Here is a 23,371-nt window from a genome sequence, read left to right as displayed (position 1 = left end):
CTGGTTGCACCAGTCCTCAGTCAAATCGTCCAACCCATGCTAGCATGGAAAGCAGACGTTAAACGACGATGATGATGATATATATATATATATATATATGGTTGGCCAAAATTCACCTGACAGTAAATCAAAACTATTTAATTCCAAGATTTATTTATGTTTAACAACTGAATGAATTTAATAAAAGCATCAAAATATGAAACATCATGAAAAGTGTTCAAACTGAAGTCCTTGAGCAACACATTTTCCATTCGAGTCAAAACAGAATTACAGATAGTATTTATGGAATTTTGATTTACTTATGGCCAACCCTGTGTATATCAAGAGAATTTGGGGGCATCAGTTTGTGCCTGAAAACTTCAGTTGAAGAAAGTTTACAAAATGAAATATACTCCTTTGCTCAAGGAAGTGGATTATATTGTTTCAGGTTGAACTTTTTTTCAAAGTAGTCTTTTTTCTGCTAGAAGACAAAATAACATTGAAGAAAATGTTGGGATAGAGGAATATGGTGAGAGCATGTTGGTGAAATTATGAGATAGAAAATTTAGAAGTTTATATGGATTTGCAAGTAGTCTACAACCAAATGGTTTATGAGTTAACATGTTGCCTATAGAGTGTTAGAACCTCAAAATTGTTTTATAACAAGGTAACAAATACTAACTTATATAGAAGGAAGATATGAATATATATAAACAAGAGATATATATATGGAGATGACAGGAGACGTAGACTCCTGGTGGTTTGCTGTGCTTGAGAAAGCATGCCAAGCTAAGTGAAAGCGTCCTTGCATACAGGCTTGTGCCCTGCATTCCTAATCTTGCAGGCTCGTGGGTGTTGGCGTCACATAAAATGCAGTCTGTAAAGTAGTTGGCATTAGAAAGGGCTTCCAGTTGTAGAAACCATGCCAAAAACAAATAAGGAGCCTGGCCAGCTCCTGTCAACTCCAACCCATACCAGCATAGAAAACAGACATTAAATAATGATGGTGATGGTACACATGTTTGGTTTCTTACAATTTCCATCTACCAAATCCCACTCACAAGGCTTTGGCTGGCCTGAAGATATAGTAGAAGACACTTGCCCAAGGTGCCATGCTGTAGGACTGAACCTGGAACCATATGGTTGGGAAGCAAGCTTCTTACTACACAGCCACCCCTATACAAATTTCTGAGACTTGGGAGTTTTTCCATACTATAATTTTCCAGAAAGGAGTGGAAATTGTAATTTACATTATCTTCATCACCATTATTTTAACATCCACTTTTCTATGCTTGCAGTAAAACACTTCCAAAGTGATAGACTGAAGAGCAAACCACTGAAGGATTGTAATTTCGATATCAGCTACTGTGTAGTCATAATCATAGATGTTCTCTTTGTACGTTTTGATAAGTTTGTGTGTGCCATAGAAAGAAGTGGGTTTTGGCCATTTGGATAGAGTCCAGTTAAAATTTTTTTTCTACTCTAGGCACAAGGCCTGAAATTTTGGGGGAGCGGGGTCAGTTGATTAGATTGACCTCAGTACACAACTGGTACTTAATTTATCAATGCCGAAAGGATGAAAGGCAAGGTCAACCTCTGCAGAATTTGAACTTACAACGTAAAGACAGATGAAATACTGCTAAGCATTTTGCCCACCATGCTAACATTTCTGCCAGCTCACCACTTTAGAGTCCAATTAATATTCAAAATAATTCAGTAAGCGAAAGGCATAATTAATACTTATAACATTAAAAACCCAATGTATAATCTTATAAGCAAGTATAACAACATTTCATCCATCTCACGTTTTGAGTTCAATTTCTGCCAAGGTCAACTTTGCCTTCCATCTTTTAGGGGGTCAGTAAAATAAGTACCAGTTGAATGCTGGGGTTGATGTAATTGACTTAATCCTTCCTGCAAAACCTCTGACCTTGTACCAAAATTTGGAATTTATAATCATGCACACACATACGTGTGTGTGTTCGTGCATATATGTATGTATTTATGTGTCTGTGTTTGTCGCCATGCTGGTGTGTTTATGTCCCTGTAACTTAGTGGTTCGGCCAAAGGGACTAATAGAATAAGTACCAGGCTTACAAAGAGTAAGGCCTGGGGTTGATTTCTTAGACTAAAAAAAACCCTTTAAGGTGGTGCTCCAGCAAATGACTGAAACAAATAAAAGAATATAAATATGAGTGGGTGTGTACATGTACATGATTGTATTAATATTGGTACACAAAGAATATATGTATTTTGATGAATGCATGTAGGTGTGAAGGTATTTGTAATTATTGGTATGAAGAGATTCTATGGTCTCACAGGGGGAGGGGTGTAGTAATCCTAGTATTCTTTTACTTGTTTCAGTCATTTAGATGTGGTGGCCATGCTGGAGCACTGCCTTAAAGTGTTTTAGTCAAAGAAATCAACCCCATGACTTATTCTTTGTAAGCCTAGTATTTATTCTATCAGTCTCATTTGCCAAACCCATATGTTACGGGAACATAAACACACCAGCATCAGTTGTCAAGCGATGACGGCAGGGGTGGAGCAGAGACAACACACGCACACATGATGGGCTTTTTTTCAGTTTCCATCTACCAAATCCGCTCACAAGGCTTTGGTCAGCCCGAGGCTATTGTAGAAGACACGTGTCCAAGGTACCACACAGTGGGACTGAACCCAGAACCATGTGGTTAGGAAGCAAGCTTCTTGCCATGCATGCACCTATGCTATAAGTATGTATTTGATAGTGTGGCAGTATATAGATAGTAACAAATAAACGTTCAGGTCTAGTTATGTTTTTCTCTAAGAAATGTATAAGTAGCTATATCTAAGACTATGTATGTCCATCTAAGTAGATCATAACTGACCTTGGCATCATGTTGAACAGGGTTACAAATCATTTTGATGATAAAAATGCAAATAAGATTCAGAAGTCATTGATATCAACATCATTGTTTTAACGTCCACTTTTCCATGCTTATTATGGGTCAGAGCTCCCTCTGACCCATAGAAGCAGGTTTTCTTACCACTGGATGACCTTCCCTTCACCAATCCTTGCCTGTTTCCAAGCAAGATAAAGATTTTTCTCTGACCAGGTATGTTTTCATGGAAGATTAGAATCAAACAATGTTATTTGCATGATAGTGAGGCTTGTTTACGACTATCACATAATGCCAAGACAAGGACATACACACAGATGCATGATGGACACCTTTCAGTTTTCATCTATCAGATCCACTCGCAATACTTTGTTCAGCCCTAAGGTTATAGTAGAAGACAGCTAAGGTACCATTCTGTGAGGTTGAACCTGGAACCATGTCATTGGGAAAGCAAACATCTTAATCACACAAACATGTTTGCAATGATCCATATATTGAAGAAACAAAATGATACTTCAGAATAGTTATTTCACCTAAATTTAGTAATTTTATTTTACACAATTGTTACAATGTATATATAATTACATAAAGGTGCATGGCTCAGTGGTGAGAGCATTAGGCTCACAATCATGAGGTAATGAGTTTAATTCTTGGACCGAACTGTGTGTTGTATTCTTGAACAAGACACTTTATTTCACCTTGCTCCAATTCACTCAGCTGTAGAAATGAGTTATAACGTCACTGGTCTCAAGTTGTATCGGTCTTTGCCTTTCCCTTGGATAACATCAATTGTTATGTGGAGAGGGGAGGCTGGTATGCATGGGTGTCTTCTGGTCTTTTATAAACAACTTTGTCTGGATTTGTGCCTCGGGGAAATTTTCAAGGTGCAATCCCATGGTCATTTATGACTGAAGAGGTCCTTTATTCCACATCAAAATACAAATCCCAAACCAAAGAAAACACAATCATGAGCAGAAATAAAAAGATTAGTATCACTTCAACCGTTAAGTACACCACAAAGCTCAATGGAACCTATTGGAGCTAGTGAAGAAACTCGTGGCATTACTACGGGTGGTGGCAAGGCTAAGGCATTGGATCGGCCTAAAATATCTATTTTCAGAACATGATAAACAGTTGGAACACTTACAGCCAAAGTGCTTTTGACAAATTTTGCATTTATCTTGGAGAGATTATGAGAGTGGTGGTAAGATTTAAAAATTATCAAGTGTTATGAAATTATTAGCTTAGAAGTTGTCCTGCAACATGGTAAGCTTGGGGTGGTCAGGCCTTGCTGTTCATATGGATGATGAAAGAATTCCAGTGATTATTCTCTGAAGAACTATATTCTAGGAAAATTCCCTCACAGACCAAATTTAAGACAAAAACAGTCTTAAATCTGATGTAATATGGGGGGGGGTGCAATTTTTAGGACATCACAGAGAAATATTTTGTATCCAAACATTTTGAAGAGAATCACATGAAACAAAAAAGTAAGTTGAAACAATATACATGGAAAGAATTCCTCCCAGATATTAATAAACTCTTCAGATGTTTAACTTGTCTTATTAAGGCTGGTCTTGTTTAACAGTCAAGATTAGATGTAGTAAAGTAAGCACTAACAGATATCACCTAAAAAAAAGCATGTCTACTAATCATATAACAAATGTCTTTCGATTGATAATCTGAAGAGACGTACGTTTGTTCAATACTTTTGCCTTTTACATGTTTCATTCATTTCCCGAACTACTAAGCTATCGGAACGTAAACACACCAACACCAGTTGTCAAGCAGTGGTGGGGGACAAACAGCCAAATACACGCACACAGATATATATATATATATGTGTGTGTTAAGCTATAGAGTGTGCTGCTTCTTTCAGACAATATATATATATACACACACACAACAGGCTTCTTTCAGTTTCTGACAACCAAATCCACTAACAAGGCTTTGGTTGGCTTGAGGCTATAGTATAAGACACTTACCCAAGCTATCATACAGTGGAACTGAGCCCGAAACCATGTGGTTGGAAAACAGGCTTCTTACCACACAGCCACAAGAAGAGATATTTATATAATATTTACTGTAAATGCTACAAATCATTAACTGAGCTAAAGAGTCGTCTGCATTTTGAAACTCATTGATAAAACAATGATCATGGTCATGACTGAGACAACTTCGACCGTATGTGTTGTGTGAGAGAGACTGTGTGTGAAATCAGAGATGTGATAACCAGACACCTCATACAGATGACTATGTAAGCCACATTCCACAGAGTAAAAGACATTTGTCTAAGATGTAAACCAATGGGATCGAACTAAGAGCCTCATGATTGCGAACCGAATTTCTGAATGTAAGGGAAATAACTCTCCACGATTTCTACGTTTTGGTTAGTTTTTGAGATTTGGAAACGAAAAGGAGAAAGGTTTGAAACATTGATAAACAAAGAGGTGAACTTGTTCGACATAGAGAAAAGAAATAAGGAGAGAACATATACGGTATACTAAATGCAAACAGTTCAAACCGTGTCGTGGGAACTCGGTGAAGGACTTCATATGTCATATATGCACATGGGTTGCTAGCAGTAATGAAGATTCAATTGTTTAGAAAACTCGTTAGAATTATTTGGCAATTTTATCCCTTGTAGATGTGGGTGTTTGCAAAAGCATTGTAGTGAGAGTGGGGTCGATAATATTCAGGAAGTTGTTACCGCTGTTGACAACAGTTCTTTCTACGAATGCAAATGCTTGTGTGCGAAGTACGGGTATCGTATGGTAGCAAGATATGAGAGCAAAATATGGAGATGTGAAGGCGGCAAAGAAATTATGCGAGCGTACTCTGCTGGATACGTGATTTCAGGAGTGAGGAACAGCGGATCGCATGTATGCTGGGATAAAAGCTGGATCGTTAGAAGTATCAGCTGCAATGAACTGGAGAGAAAACTGCGTTGATATGTACTTGTGATGTATATGAAGAATGATAGTTAGATAAAACGAAACAAACGAAGGGAAACTATGAAAGAGAGAGACCGAAGAAGGGATCAAGTTAAATTTCTTCCACCCAAGTTATTCAAATTTTCACCAGATTTTTTTTTTTTTTTTTTTTTTTTTTTCAAAATGTAGTTTTTGCATGCTGATGAAAATTGCATTCGTTTTTGTTTGGTTTTAGTTGTTGAAATTAATACATTAAAATAATAATTTGGTGAAAAGTTGAAATTTTTCAACGGGTTGGAAGAAATTTAACAAGATTCCGAAGAAGTTGAAGGTAGAAATGTGAAGTCTCATCTTAGGGTTCTATGTCTAACTGGAGGTAAAAATGGACCACGGCAAGTGGATAGATGCCGTGTTCAAGCGTATCCGCCCACCTAATGCCACCAAAAAAAAAAAACAAACAAACAAAAAGCAGTCGTAAGAGTGGTCAATGGTATCAAAGATGAATTTAAAACAGTAGATTAAAGCTTTCGAAAGATAGCTAGCGTCAAAGGGAGGAAACTGCTAAGGGCGTATTATAAGTGAAAGAAAGATGCTGGTGTTTTCTGGATAAGAGTAACGTTTGTGCTTTTCTTGCTGTTGAAAGAAACAAGGTGGCGGTTTCTATTGCGGGCGTTATGTCCCGGCAGTCCTTTTTGATCTCTAATCTCTAGAGGTGCAAATGTACACACCCTAGATAGGCTTAGGAAGAACCTAATTCGCACGCTTAACTGTGTGCCTTAAGATTACAACTGAGACCAATCTTATTGTAGTTAACTTTTTAGATGTTACGTTAGACTTGGTTACCTGTTAAATAGATTTCAGAGAACATCCCTAAATCCTGCACAGAGGTAGGATGCTCATGTAGGGTTAACGTTGAGTGCCCAGTGGGAGGTCAATGTAACTCTGAGGCTGTGGTCTACATAGCTAAGGTGGTGTCCGACAGTAACAACAGCGATAGCAGCAACACCAACAACGTGTCCAGCGGTGACGGCAACAGCAGCAGCTGCTACAGCGCCTCCGGCAGTAACAACAGCTATAGCAGCAGCAACAACAAAAGCACCACCAATAGCGCAAGTACACACACGAGAGTGTGTTGGGATAACAGAGAGTCCCTTCAAGCGACATCTAAATAAAAGCTGGTCCTTTTACAGGATCCCAGAGAAGCACAACGTTACGTCCTTGGCCAGCGATGTATGGCACTTAAAAGAAAAGAAGAGGCCATACAGTATTAAATGGAAGCTCCTAGAACAACCTGGACCATCTCCGAACGGGAGCAGACGATGTAAACTTTGCTTGGCCGAGAGAGAAAGGATCTTGAAGAACTCGCTTGATCATGGGCCTTCTTAAACTCCAAGACTGAGACGTTTAGTCGGTACCCTCAACAGAGGAAATTCATGTTGAAAAACATAGAATTCCTGGTCGTTGACTTGCGAACGGAAATTGTACATATACAGACCCTTTACGGATGCAAATGGAATCCATCAAAGGGAGATAACTCCATATTGTCCAGTAGGAATTCGCTCAACAGGATTTCGTTTCGGGCTTTTTTTCTTTCTTTTTTTTTCAAATCCTGACTAAACAAGACTGTATTGATATCTCCAGTAGTAGAGAGTTTATGAGCCTCTGTGCCTCCGGCCAGCAGGTTTGCCTAGTCACCAACACCGCAAAAAAACATTATAGGTGTGAAACCAATGGCAACTCCCAGACCGGCCATAACCAACAACTATGTGTGTGTGTGTACAGAATTTGATTTTATTGCAGCTTGATTTTTACTCCATTGTGACCTTCAAGAGATGACATGAAAATGCGTGGAAAAGAATTTCTGTTCAAATAAATGATGTACTCTAAACGTACTGAGTACTCTCTGTGTAGAACATAGGAATATGTGTGTTTGTATACCAGATATGCCAGGAAGTCATGATCAAGGATGGAACTCGAGGCTTCACACTCGTTTCCTTTGTCTTCGTTTTGTGCTTTTAAACTCTGTTTGTTTAGCTTGTTAAACTTGCTGGTGAGGTGATAAGCCCATTCAATTCTAATTCTAATGACTTAGTTCAGCTTCAACACAGGTATATATTTGTGATATCAATAAAAAACCTTCAGTTTCTTCTGCAACTTTCACAGTTTGCTTCTGCCAGCTAGAACGCAGTTTTGCTGTGATCTAGTATTCCCCCTACCCTCCTCACACACGCTCTATCTCTCTCCAACATTTTTTGTACGAGCATCGGTCTCTTCACTATCTTCCTTTCACAAACTTAGTGTCTACTATAAGGACTGGGCAAGAGATTTGCGATGTGAACAAACTTATTCACAATACAAAGTTTTTCGTTCTTTTCCAACTTGTTGCAGTTGTGTAATTAGGTAACAATTGAATAAAACCAGTAATAAGTATAGATTATCTCTCACCAGTTCATTCCAGTATATGTAGAAATTATCCAATTGTTATACTTCATTTTTTACATCTGACGTGCTACAAGTGGCGACCCCTTTTATTTTGCAGTCAATGACGAAACAGTAAAATTTTATTCTCCGCAAGTATCCAGACATCGCCCGTCCATTGTTAAAAGACAAAGTAATCAAATACAATGCAATCCGTCACATTGAAACCCATGCTGCCAGATCACGAAAACTCCCTCCGGGTCGTCTGAAAGCTGCAAAGCAGGAATTTCAACATATACTGACCCTTGGAATTATTCACCTATCCAGCAACAACAAGTCATTATCGTCACTATATTTAATCCCGAAAATAACAGTGGACAATTGGTTCCCTTGCTAGGGCTATCGTGTACTCAACAATCGCACTGTGCCCTACACATACCCAATCCCTCACTTGCTCCATAGGGCTTGTATAGTTTCGAACATCGATTTTGTGAGGGTATATTAACCAAATCCCCATCGAGCCTGTAGATATTCCAAAAACTGCAATCACAACACCTTTCGAATTGTTCGAATTCCTGCGGATCCCTTTTGGCTTATGTAACGCAGTACAGGCTTTCAAGCGTTTCATCAACAATGGACACATTAATGTTTTACTGGTAGCAATTTGTTCTAAAGAATCCAAAAAGTATCTGCATTTGTTTTCCCAACATTTTAACGGGATATCGCATTGTTATTAACCCCACCAAATATATATTCGGTGTTACGTTTTGTTACGATAAAGAACACTGAAATCTGTTTTAAATTTTTGTTAAAAAATATATTAATTTTTATCGTTAAAAAAAACAAAAACATGTTACTTCAAACAACAAACAGTGAGATTGTTCAAAGTGTATTGTTCTTGGACTAGGTATGATATTTGTAGCTGTCAAGATCTTAGATGGCCATTGTGTGTTGCTGTCGCCGTCCGTTCATTGTTTTTGTGTTGTCACAACGCTCTGGTCAGTAGCTACTTCGGTTACTACGCTCTCTGTTTCGCCATCCGCCGCATCTCGTCTGTCGGTAGAGGCTAAAATGCATTGAATATATAGGAGTGGTCTTGCTCAGGAAAAGCGTGCCAGAGATGAAATTACTGTTTTTTTTTCTTTTCTTTTTGGCATCGGATATTGCGATCCGGGTTTGATTTCTAAATATTCCTGCTACAGTTTCTATTGCTCCTCGGGCACATCACCGACAAGGATGAAGTCCACCCACTCCCCGAGAGAGTAAAGTTTATTGTAGATTTTCCGGCATCTACATCACTGTGGAAACTGCATAAGTATTTTTTTAATTATTATTTGAGATTCATTCCTTGTACAGAAGCGGCTCGGCCACAAATTGAACCACTTTGATACTGAACTAAGAAAAATCAGTTAACAACGCGAAGTGAAAACTAGTTTGCCTGTTTTTCTAAACGCAAATATATATTAACTGCTGCTACGATGTTGATTCATCCAAAACCTGGTAGTCCTCTTTGTTCGTTGGATTATGCATCTGATGTCGGAGTAGGTGTGAAACAGTAGTTCGTTAATGACGTTTGTCAACCGTTACCCTTCTTCTTCAGGCGACTGAAACCTGCAGATCTAAATACAGCGTTTTCGTGCAGGAATTATTGGCCACATACCTTGATTGCTTGTCAAATATTTTCGATATATATGTTTGTGCGTTCTGTTTTCGCTATGTATATGAACCTAAGACCACTCGTACGTGCGTTGAACACAAAAGCTGATCGCTTCTCACTTAGAGAAGCTCGACAAATCGATTCTATATCCCAGTATACCACGGTCACATTGCGTTTTCTTACACATAACTGAACACATTAGCATATCACTTGTTTACACACACACACACACACACATATCTGCATAAGGACACGTATACACACAGATTTACACACACACACACACACAACTATACATGTGTGTGCTTATATATGTGTATATGTAAGGAACCTTAAGTGTTCTTTTACAGGCAGGCATGGGTGTACGTTAAGACGGCCGCTTCTTAACTACAGTCCCGAGCCGACCAAAGTATTGTGAGAGGATTTGGTAGAAAGAAACTGAAAGAAGCGAGACGAGTACCAAGTGACAGATTTGATAATTGCTGAGAATTCTCTCGGCATGAAACCAATGGTAGCCTTATTAACCCACAAGTATAAGTATGTATGTATGTATGTATGTATGTATGTATGGTAGTGTTGCATTATCCAGGAATGCAACAATGCTTTTTCTGTTGGAGTCACCTATGCATTAACTAATACATAGGGGTGGAGATGGGGCACAACGTGGAGTTTTTACTGCCACATAGAGATAGATTTGACTTTGAGAAGAAATATTTTTTACGATTGTTCCACAACCTGACAAAATTTATATCAGATAAGCAAATAACCTTTTCTGATGCAGTAAAACTTGATAACATAATCTGAACCCAATTTCAGAAAATTATCTCCGGTTTCTTTAGGCATATAAAAGACGGCAAAATGTGTAAGCCAAGATAAGGTAAATTTGCTTCTTTAATTCTCCAGAATTACATTTGAAAACAGACTTATACACATCAATATCCATCCGTAAACATCAGAAATGCAACAAAAATTTAAATTATGTAGGTCAAATGAAAGAGGCTCGTGGAAAAATGGCATATGATATGAAATTAACGAAATTCAACTAAGAAAAAAAAAAAAAAACCCCTCAACATAAACTATTCTCTATAGCTTCTTTAGGATCTTCTGGAGTGGCCTTCCCGATATATTTACGCACCATGCAGTTAAAGAGAAAAAATTATTGAAATTAGTCATTACTCATTTTTCCCCATCTCAGACATCATTTTTGAAAATTGAAGATGATCAAATTAGACATTAGCGTGGGGAAAATTGACTTGGAATCCAACAGAGAAAGGAATATTGATTGTTAAACACCAACAATTATCTAGATATTTTATTTATTAGCAACCTCAATTACAAACGGGTTGAGGAAAATTTTCTTGAAAAAAAAAAAAAAAGTACCTATCACCTGATAATATTCCAAACTCTCTCAACTTCAACAACTATGCTGACCAATTTTTACTCTTAAGGATGATGTAACAATACAAAATGATGATGCAATACTTAAAATGTAATAATTTCAAAGACGGGGAAAAAATAAGAAATCAGAAATTACTCATTTTACCCCGGTTACTAATTTTGTTCACCTCCATATATATATATATATACATACACACAGAGCGTATATTCAAGGCATTAAAAGTAAGGATGGAGAATTATACATCCTCGAAACTTGTTTATTACAGTACAATACATTCACTTTAAATCGCTGCCCGACACGTGTTTCCTTTACATTAGATATATGGATAGTGTTGACGTCATAAGAATTGCATAAATTTTCGAGAGAACGTGAAATAGCAATAATGAAAATAAAAAATTGTTGTATACAGTGCTCAGGTGTACTACAACTCATCAGAAAAATAATAATTCTTCTTTTTCTCAACAGTGGATAACCACCAGCGCGCTTTATAGGTGCGATGGTCCTATAAAGGACCGGGCATAACAATCAACCTTCTATAAGATATATTACTGTACTATTATTTTAGAGTGTACTTCTTTTTCAGACGTATGAGCTACTGACGATATATATATCCACACATATACCTATAGACAGATATAAATTTTTGAGAGAACGTGAAATAATTCTTTTTAAGAACTGTGGATCTCCACTGTTCAAATATATACACACACATGCTCTCTGAATATCAGAGGGCGACTGAGAGAGAGAGAGAGAGAGAATCAGATGTACGTGTGTGCTTATGTGAATGCATAGAGGTGTATGCAGACACTAATGTATTTTGACTACCTAGTCTTAATAAAGAGGCAAAAGAAGATTTGAGAAAATCAAAAAGTGTTGAGTTGCAGTGTCACAATGATTTCTGCTGCTAAGTGAGCACATGTTCTGAAAAACCATTAGTTATAAGTAACACTGTAAGGCACGCGAGTTACTGCGCTTCTGTTGCGTACCACGACATGAAAAGTATTACTTAGTACTCCCTTCCGTTCTCGTCTAATTGTACAATCTCTTCGATCAACGATTCGGCTGTCGCCCGGTACCTCAAAAATTAGCAGCAGCAACAGCTGCTACTACTACTGCCACTACTGCAGTCACATCTGGATAACTGTAGTTAGTAGTAGTATAACATGCTTTTGTAGTCATTACCGTCATCACATGGCAAATGCATTGAAACAAAAGCGATATACGCAACAGTAATCTGTGTAGAAACTCACCAAGATACTAGAAAGAAAGAAAAAGAAAACTTTCATATCTGTTTTGTGTTTCTTTTCCCCACTCTTGTCTCTAATTGATAAAATTCATCCTCGTCATTCGGATTTGTGTCGCGACAAGGTACGTGGTTTGCATTTGTTTCTTAATTAGCTGACCTCGCCTTCCATTAACACGGGGGGTTCATAAAATACATACCATAATACTAAAACTTATCCCTTAAAACTTATCACTTTCAAAAGTAAAGATTCAAATTACAAATTTATAAGGATATTTCTCCTCTGCATTCGTAAATAATTTTAATTAATTATTTGTTATTTACTAAATTCACTGTTGCAAATCATCATCGTTTCATCACAGGGCTGCACCGACCGAGTATTACGAATAATTTCCACACAATGTCATCATCTTCATCCTTCTTTATCACTAAACCAGCAAGGGAGCTTCTAATGACACCTTACTATCTTAACGCAGAAAGGACTGGCTAATGTTATCCTTCTCATGGCTGGAATGCCTGTTCATAAGTCCGTTCGATCAAAGTAAATTAACAATATATATGTATATATGATCGATTAGCGCTTCATCATATCATTTCTTTCCCGTTAATATTAATTCTGTTGAGCGGGGAAATGTTACTGCTTACGTATGTTATTGTAATACTTTGTGTGTTTAATATATGTGTAGGTTTATTTGTAATACTATAATTCATACCTACGTTCGTGTTGAGCTATGAAATCTGCAGTAGTATGAATATTAATCACAAAGCTTTAATTTGATGGTAACTAATACCCATATTCCTGTGTATTTTTCGAAATCAACTGGGGATCTTCTATGCAGAATCAGGGCCCCTGCTAGAAATAGCTGTCAAACTTCCCTAAACTCGTACTTTACCATTTTTAGAAAATAAGGTTATCTTAATTGATGCGGTTCTAAATATACTCTGTGTGAAAAAGGAAACCAAAGGGGTCACGGTTGGGACGCCTTTGATCAGGATAGTGACCTCTGTCTACAGCAACCCCAATTTTATATTTTTATGGATTTCATGGGTGAGTACGCACATGCATATGTGTAAGTGTGTATGTATATATGTTAGTTGTCCAATAAGCTTTCCTAGGTCAGTGAACAAAACAGGTTCTCGTATATTAGTTAAAAAGAATGATGGGTATATTATAATAAATAATAAGAATTTATTATTTATTATATTTATGACTAATATATATATATATTTATATAATTCTACTTGGACGAAAGAGAAATAAAGAGAGTAAGAAAAGACAAGTGGAAAATACAATGAGTATGGTTGACTGCTAAAACAAATTCCCATTTCAATGCTATTACGTAAAAGCTATGAAGGTATAATGCTCATTAGGAGGAATTCTGCTAGGCATGAAGCCATAAATTTTATCAAATTGATATGTGTAAGATTTATTATTGAATCACAAATCTCTGTATGAGATAGCACATTCCAAATCGCACTATATATTTGTAAACTCTTATCTCATCGTCTGTTACAGACTTAAGCTGCGATACTGGTCGAATTTCCCGGTTATATTTTGCATTTTAAACTTTATAAAAAGATAGTCATCTTTCCTGGAGAACTAAGCACTATTTCCTTTATATTATAGTTTCGGAGATTGCTCACAGTTAATTCTTAATGTCAAAGAGCGACAGGTTGTTTAGAATTTAACAAAATTACATGGTAAGATTTCGGTGTCTTTATTTCGGATTGCATCTAAAATGTACACCAAGATCTAAAATGATATATGTGTGCGCGTATGTATATGTATGTATGTATTTATATTATTATATATATATATATAGGTGTATATATATATATATATATATATATATATATAGGTACTACTAAAGCAGCACGGTCCCGAACGCGCAGTCGCGCGTCCGCGCTAGCTAGTCGTGAGGGGTCGATCCTAATCCTAACCTTAACCCTAAACACGTATTCATTTGCACACGCGGGATAGGGATAGGGTTAGGGTTAGGGTTAGGATCGACCACTCACGACTAGCTAGCGCGGACGCGTGACTGCGCGTTCGGGACCGTGCTGCTTTGGTAGTACCTATATATACATATATGTGTGTGTGTGTGAGTATGCATGTATATATGTTTGTGTGTGTAAGGTTTTTTTCTCCATTTATATCCATAAAGTAGCAATTCCCAACCTATTTTGCTCCAGATCGGATTCATGCGATACAATTTTCCCACAGACCGGGGTGATCACGCGCATAAAACACAATAAAGTACATAATATATATATATATATAATTTATATTATTACATAGATAATACATATATAATACAAAAGCACCCAGCAGGCTGCGGTAGTCAAACGGGAATAAAATATTAAAATTTATTCTTTCTGTACGGCCCGATACCAAATGATCTACGGCCGGACGGCTGGGACCCCTGCACTATAGTATTTGGCTTGATTTTCTTGTGGTTTCTATTGAATTCCTTCATGGTTACGTTTTTAAATTCAAACTGTAAATATTTCCCGTCATCTTGGAGAAAAGGTGTATCTTGTCCATGTTCTTAATAGCAGCTACACACATACACACACATGTTATACACACGTACCTATCTTTCATCTTTTACTTGTTTCGGTCAATAAGCTGCAGCCAAGTTAGGGCACCACTTGGAAGAATTTTCGTTGAACGCATCAACCCCAGTACTTGTTTTTTTTTTTTTTAAAGCCTGATACTTATTCTATCTTTTACCAAACTGCTAAGTTACAGGACGTAAACACACCAACACCAATTAAGCGATGGTGGGGGACCGAGACGGAAAAAATCACACATAGATATAGAGGGTCTGGAACGGCTTATTCGACCACTTAGGTCGAAGAAGCTGCTCTAGGCGAAACTCTAAGTACCAGTAAACCCAACACATGTAATTAATTTGACTAAAATCATTGGGTCCTTTTTCACGGTTTCTTTTTATATAACACTTTAACCACCATATCATTTACACACACACACTTGACTAGTTTTATTTTAGGTATGCAAATTTTCCCAGGCCCTAAATATTCTCCCCTGTTTTTTGTATATATCTAAGTCTTATGTCTACTGTAGTCATGGTTGGACAAATGCTGTGCTGATGATGCTTATTAATTCAGAAACACGTGCCTAAAACGTATCCTTGTCTGAAAAAATTAGCAAAAATTCTGGAGAATTCTCGACTCTTGAAATTATCTCCCTTTACATTTCGAGTTTGTAGCTATTGCCACTAGGCAATTTCTATACAATCTCTTCAAACGAAAATAATTTCAAGAAATTCATAATCAGTAATATAGTTTTACTTGTCTTTTATGTCCAAATTCAAGCCACAGCAACATCGAGAAGTTTTGCTTTTCTTTTAGTTCAATTTTGCTTAAAATATATATAGGTTCAATCCCACAACTTAGCACCTTGGGCAAATGTCTTCTATAGCCCTAGGCTGACAAATGACATTTTTGTGAATTCAGTAAATAAAAAATGTACAAAGTCTGTCATATATATATATGTATATATATATATATACCAAGTCTTAAATAATCCACCGTAGCGCACCAATATAACAGAAAAACAGACCGAATTAAAACATTTAACAACACAAATAAAAATATTATGCAATTACGGATATCCACAAACCAGGTTTCTGCTTTTGGTTATTCAAATATATATATATATATTGCTATAGCTCACTTGGTAGAGTGGAGGACTGTAGTGTGGTAATTCATATATATAAAATATTTGTGGCTTTGTGGTAAGAAATTTGCTGGCAAGACATCTGGTTCTGTCCTTGTCTTGCAAGTTACTTGGTGACCCTACCAGTGCCACTTAAAAAGCATCCAGTCCACACTGTAAAGTGGTTGGCACTTGGAAGGGCATCCAGTTGTAAAAACCATGCCAAAACAGACACTGGTGCAGTTTTCTTCCTGGCCAGCTCCTGTCAAACTGTTCAACCTATGCCAGCACGGAAGGAAGACATTAGACAATGAAAGCATGGTCAATCCAAGGCTGAAGTGTGATTGTTAAATTGCTGATACAGTTCAGTAAGATCTACTAACACATGCCAGACTAAAAGCATGACCAATTTCCAACAAGTGACATTGGGGTGCTTCAGTGCATGCACTTAGCTCAGCTTGATTCTTTGAAAGAATGCAATAAAGTTTTTGAAATATGTTTGAAAATGATTCAAACCTGCAAGTTGATTTACTTATACATCCACACTAAGTGCAATCTTGTGTCTTGTATAGTGCCAAGTAGTTGTATTAGGAAAATCAAGAAATAGTTTTGCAATTCTGATTTTCACCCCTATCATTCCAGATGCTCCATTCAGTTATAACTCACATCACATTTTCTTTTAGGCACTGCTGTAAAAAAAAAAAATAATAATAATAATACCACTTAGAAAGTTACCTAGAAACCTATTGCATGTTCATATATTTTGCATTTACCTAAGTTTAAACAGAATCGCACAAAGTGAGAATATTCACCAGCTGTTGTTCTCAATGAGACTACTAGGATTGTTTTGCAATTGATTGAGTAGACTCATCAATCATAAAAGATACTTTAGATTGTTTGGTAAAATAATTTTTGGTTCCCTGCATGGTGCACAATAATTTTGCATTACTTATGAAAGCTTAAAATGTAGGTTGACTTAAGGTTATTTCTTTCTTGCTGTTCAGTATGGTCTACCTTTATGCTCAATATTATATACAGACAGTAAGATGGTGAGCTGGCAGAATCGTTACTGTGCTGGCCAAAATGCTTTCGTCCATTCTCTATGTTCTGAGTTCAAATGATGCTGAGGTCAATTTGCCTTTCATCCTTTTGGGGGTCAATAAAATTATTACCAGTTGAGTACTGGGGGTAATATAATCGACTTAACCCCTTCCTCGAAATTGCAGGCCTTGTGCTAAATTTGAATCCAATCTTATATACAAGCAACATGTTGGACAAAATGCTTAGCAGCATTTCTACTGGCTTTATGTTCTGAGTTCAAAAACTGCTGAGGTAAACTTCTCCTTTCATCCTTTCGGGGACAATAAAATAAAGTATCAGTCAGTTACTTGGTTCGATGTAAGTTATTTGCCCACTTCTCTAAAATTTAATGGCCTTTTGCCAAAATCAGATTATTACATAAAATCTTGATTGTTTTTGCTTTGTCGTTTTTTGGCGACATACATACTTGGCATTTTCAATTACATTTTTTTGACATCTGTAATAGGCTTCATGTTTTTATACTCAAGTCCTACTTCTTAAACTCATTGTTTTGTCTTCTCATCACTCACTTCTATACCTTCTACACTATACCTCTCACAAGACAAATGAATATCTTGTATTTATTCATTTCCAAGATGATCACACATATTGTAACCAAATTTTCTGTTTTTTACAATTAACCAGGAATACTATTTTTAGTATATCTCTTGTGTCCAGCAGTCTGGAAGATCCTATATCTCTGTATCTTTTAAAATTTCATTATTTGCACTTGCAGCATCAGGTGAAACAGCAGTATGAGTGAGATTATCGTGTTCAAGCAATTTAACCTTATTTGCTAGCTGAGTGTTTTTTTTTTTACTATTGTTTCCATTAACTTATCTTTTAAAATATTTTAGTATAGTCATTTTCAAAGAAGTATACCAATCTGAAATATATAGATATTTGATACTAGTGATATTTAGAAGTAAAATGTGGGGAATGTTAATTTTTCTGTTTGTATTGTTGCTGAGTAAAACCATCCACAATGAGATATTTACCACTTATGAATGAAATTGGAAAAATAATTGTTGATACTATATCATTTTCACTTTGTCTATCATAATCTCAGGCACTTAATCTAAAAATGTGAAGGAGACAATAAAAAAAGAAAAACTTTGATTTATAAATCTCCTTAATTCAGTCCTACCATAGCAAATTTTTATATTTTGATACATGGGGGTTCCCTATTGTTGACATTACAAAGGAGATAATCATTTCTTCATGATAATTGGCAGGATTAGAAATTTGATTTTGAAATTAAGGGGTTATAAAGAAAATGATGCACACAATTCACATATTTACTTTCTTTGTAATTAACTTGGCAGCATTAAGTTAAAATTTCCAATGAATAAAGGCAGTTTCAAACCAGAAACCAAGTTAGCTATACTACTCATGTTATACAAGCTACTATAATGACAATGTTGTCCTCATATAGGAAGATATAACTCAAGTGAGATAAAATGCTGATTTTGTAAATGTATGTCATATATTTACAAAGCTATACTGAGACTAAAACATAATCCAAAGCATGGGGGATACTTGCATGGCTGCCTGCACACGTGACTGCTTGATAAAAAGTTTGCATCCCAAATAAATGGTTCTGGGCTCAGTCTCATTGTGTGGCACCTCGGTCAAGTGTCTTCTTCTATGGCCAAGCTGACCAAAACCTTGTGAATGGATTTGATTGATGGAAGCTGATAGAAGCCTGGCATATATATATATAAGTGTTAAGACTGGTCCATCTGGTGGAAAAGCACTTGTGGCAGTGCCATTTAAAAGTACCTGTGTGGTGCCACATAAAAGTGTCCATACAGTGCTACATTAAAGCACCTATGCAGTACCAGTGGCAATTCTTTGTTTTGATTGGTTTAGTTTATTTAAGCTCAGAAACCTATATTCAATATTTTTATATTTGTGCAAGCAAACATTTTCCTTTGTTGAAAATCTTAAAGGCAACAAACTGACAGATTTTGAAATGCAAATCTTTGCAAATTATTAAAATAAAATTTTGGCAAATTTTTCTATGTAAATAATGATAATGATAATAATAGAAATATAAATGTATATATATATAATTTGAAGCAAGCTAAATGAAATGTGTAGGAGTTTTGTGAGGAAATGTGAACTTTCAAAGTTGTCATCTTGTGTCAAAACATACAATGGCATTTACAAATGACCTTGTCCAGTTCAACTGTGGATATCTAGAATAATGTACAACCGGCAGCAAAAATCTTTGCAGTTGAGAATTTTGATAAAATTTGAAAGTTATTGAATGAAGCTTATAGGCATGGCTGCATGGTTAAAAAGTTATCTTTCCAACCAAGAGATTGAGGTTCAGTGCCTCTGTATGATACCTTGGGAAAATGTCTTCTGCTATAGCCATGAGCCAATGAAAGTCTTTATGATTAGATTTGAAAGAAGCCCATATGTACATATATATATATATATATATATATATATATATATATATATATATATATATATTATGTTATACTTGGGGATGGTCATTTATTTGTTTTTGTCAATTAAACTCATGCACTATTTATTCTATTGTAACGTAGTTACTTGTCACCAATTATTGTAGTATTGCCACTATTTATGATGATACTTGTTTACACTATGACTGTGTAGTAACTATAAAATATATAACGAAGCAGGGTAACAACAACACAGCAATCCAACAAACTCTCCATGAACATTCTCACCAGGCAGCGGGATGTATGGTTACTCTTAAATACAAAGACCTTGCCTGGTGAAGAATGCATCCCCCAGCATAGACTTGTCATTAGTGATTTTAGACTCCAGGCCAGAAGGATGCCAAGAAGCAGATCAATCTGGAAAAGAAGGATTTGGAAGCTTAAGGACCCTTCATGTGCTCAGAGATTTAGGGACATCCTAAATGAGAAATTTGATGAGAAGGCGGAAGAGCTACAAACTTGTGACAAAGAGGGCAACTGGGAATTCCTGCAGGACAGCTTGCTGAGTGCCACAGACCAAATCTGTGGGTGGTGCGAAGTCCCAACCAGAGCTAGGGTAATGTGGTATTGGAACGATGCTGTAGACAGGGCCATTAGAGCAAAGAAACAGGCCTGGAAGAACTGGGAGAGGTGGGGTAGCAAGGAACTGTATCAGATAGCCAGGAGGGAAGCTAAGAGACAGGCATATTTATCCAAGGGAGAAGCAGAAAAGTAGTAGTTTGCCTATGTTCAGCAACATGAGGACTAAAGAACTGAAGTGTTTCAGATTGCAAGACAGTGTGTGAGAGAAAATTGTGATGTTACAGGAGAGAAATGTGTCCGGATGGATGATGGTGCACTTGCGTTTAGTGATTCTGCAAAGAAAGAGGTTTGGAAATGCCATTATGAAAGACTGCTGAATGTAGAGAATGAATGGGAGGGAGAGAGTCTGCCAAATGTTGACCCAGTTGAGAGACCAGCTACCCGAATAAACAATACCTTGGTAGATAAAGCAATTAAGGCTATGAAGACAGGGAAAGCCTCCAGTTCAACAGGAATCACTGCTAAAATGCTAAAAATATCTGGTGGTGTGGGTTATGGTCTAGTCACCCATAGTGTAAATTAGGTGGTCCATGAAGGAGTCATACCCAATGACTGGTGTAGCAGCACCATAGTCAACTGCTACAAAAGAAAAGGTGATGCCTTAGATAGAAATAATTACAGAAGTATCAAATTGTTGGATCAGTTGATGAAAGTTATAGAGAGAGTCATGGCCCAACTAATTTGGAAGAGAGTTAGCCTAGATGAGATGCAGTTTGGTTTTGTGCCAGGAAGAAGCACCATTGATGCTATGTTTATGATAAGACAACTGTAGGAGAAATACTTAGCCAAAGATAAACCTCTGTACTTGGCCTTTGTTGACTTGGAGAAAGTCTTTGACAGGGTCCCCTCATCCGTTATTTGGTAATCAGTACAGAAACTAGGGATAGCCGAGTGGTTGGTGAGAGCTGTGCAAGCCATGTTCAGGGATGCTACTAGTAAGGTGCAGAAAATAGAATCCATCAACTGCCAGTAGTCGATAGATTCCATTATCTAGGTTACTAAGTTAGAAGTGGAGGAGGATGCTCTGAGAGCATAGCTGCTAGAATAAGAATAGCCTGAGCAAAGTTCAGAGAGTATCCTGAGAGAAAAGTTAGGCATAAGAGGCATCAGATATGGTGTGCAAGAGAGATGACTGCCCCATGGAGGCAAAGTGGTTGAGTTCCTATTGAGTGTTGCGCCTCATGGAGGCAATGACCGAGACCTTTGGCATTACATTGTGCTTGAGAAGATGACCCATCAAGCTGAGTGAAATTGCAGTCATGGCAGATACCAGTGTCATGCAAATGGCATCCGTGCTGATGGCACGTAAAAGCACCTATTACACTCTTGGAGTGGTTGGCATTAAGAAAGGCACCCAGATGTAGAAAACCATGCCAAACCAGACTGGAGTCTGGTGCAGCCTTTCAGCTTACCAGCTCTGGTCAAACCATGCAACCCATGCCAGCATAGACAATGGATGTTAAATAATGGTGTAGAAAGAAAACTCAGTCTCAGTAGCCCAATTCCTTATCATCTAATATCTTAATTTATATTGAAATAGTAGTGTTTTACAGATTCTTTTACACTATTCTATTCTCTAAAAATATAATTTGGAAGATGTTACATTTTTTATGGGACCTTACACTTATTTCTGTACATTTTTTAAATGTTTTGTTTCATTTAAGACTGTTATTTATGTTATTTTCTAAAGAACTTTTTTTGTTTTCTTTTTTAGGATGGATACTCTTCCTGACAAAATCTCATCTGTATCTGATTCATCAGAAAATACTCAAGACAGTATAGAAGATGAATTTTTGGAGATGATGACTGCTGGTTCTCAGTCAAGTTCTGAAAGTGTTGATGGAACAAGTGTCGATGTAGTAACATCTAATTTCCCACTTGTCTTTCCTCAACAATCTTATCACTCAGATGGAATTGGTCATCGACCTGTTCTCAGGTAATATTCCCTTTTAGTCTTAAATTAAAAGTACAAATAGGTAATGTCTGTATTCATCTTACCCACCTGCCATGTTCACACAAGTAATCAATCACTGCAATGTAATAACAGCCCAAGGTCAGTTGTGAATATATCTATGATTCCTTGAACTGCTGCTATTCCCCATTCAGTTGGGTTGCTGAAGGTATCATTTTCAATGAAAGCAACCCTAAATCCCTAAATAATGAGTATTGGACTTATTGTTATGTCTTGGAAATTCTCTGTGTATTGTGTGACCCAGTCTTCTGGATATTATTATAGAATTATAGGTTATTTATGATAAGGTGTAGACTCAAGTGTTGCAGTGCACCAGAGAAATATGGGAATCAATGAAGTAGACACATAAATCCAGCATTTTAGATATTCAGATATCTACCATCTCAGTTTTGGTTTGAATGTTATTGTATGACTTATGTTGTAACTATGGCTTGTGGCCTATGTTATTCTATGATTTAGAAGTGGTTGTCATTGATTGGGTTTAGCTCAAAGTAGGCCATGGTCAAACAACCTCTGTTAAGCTGTTCATCATCTATGACCACCTTGAGATTTTTTTTTTGTTTAGACAGAGGCACAGGCATGGCTCTGTGGTTGAGAAGTTTGCTTTGCAGCCATGTGATTTTGGGTTCAGTCTCACCGTGTTGCACCTTGGACAAATGTTTTTTTACTATAACCCTGGGCTGACCAATGCCTTGTGAGTGAATTTGGTTGAAAGAAACTGTGAGGGCGACGAGCTGGCAGAAACGATAGCACGCTGAGCAAAATGCTTAGCGGTATTTCGTCTGCTGCTACATTCTGAGTTCAAATTCTGCCAAGGTCGACTTTGCCTTTCATCCTTTCAGGGTTGATTAAATAAGTACCAGTTACGCACTGGAGTCGATATAATTGACTTAATCTCTTTGTTTGTCCTTGTTTGTCCCCTCTGTGTGTAGCCCCTTGTGGGTAGTAAGGAAATAAGAAACTGTGAAAGCTTGTTGTGTACACACACATTATTTCTGATTTTTGGCACAAGGCCAGCAAATTTGAGGGGAGAGGTAAGTCAATTTCATTGACCCCAGTGATCAACT

General features: G+C 37.0%; 1 protein-coding gene across 2 annotated transcripts in view; it reads left to right on the top strand.

The window, feature by feature from the left end:
* Positions 1 to 12,198: 12,198 nt before the first annotated feature.
* Positions 12,199 to 23,371, top strand: part of LOC106879448 (acetyl-CoA carboxylase) — a 125,827-nt gene continuing 114,654 nt past the window's right edge. For both annotated transcript variants that reach the window (XM_014929017.2, XM_014929008.2), the window contains exons 1-2: positions 12,199 to 12,636; positions 22,047 to 22,268. In XM_014929017.2, coding sequence (XP_014784503.1) covers positions 22,048 to 22,268 — 221 coding nt within the window. In that variant the 5' untranslated portion in view covers positions 12,199 to 12,636; position 22,047. The remainder of the gene's footprint in view (positions 12,637 to 22,046; positions 22,269 to 23,371) is intronic.

The sequence above is a fragment of the Octopus bimaculoides genome, chromosome 2 (genome assembly GCF_001194135.2).
Source record: "Octopus bimaculoides isolate UCB-OBI-ISO-001 chromosome 2, ASM119413v2, whole genome shotgun sequence".
Classification (NCBI taxonomy): Eukaryota; Metazoa; Mollusca; class Cephalopoda; order Octopoda; family Octopodidae; genus Octopus; species Octopus bimaculoides.
The sequence above is the reverse complement of the archived record's forward strand: the minus strand, read 5'-3'. Positions and strand labels throughout refer to the sequence as shown.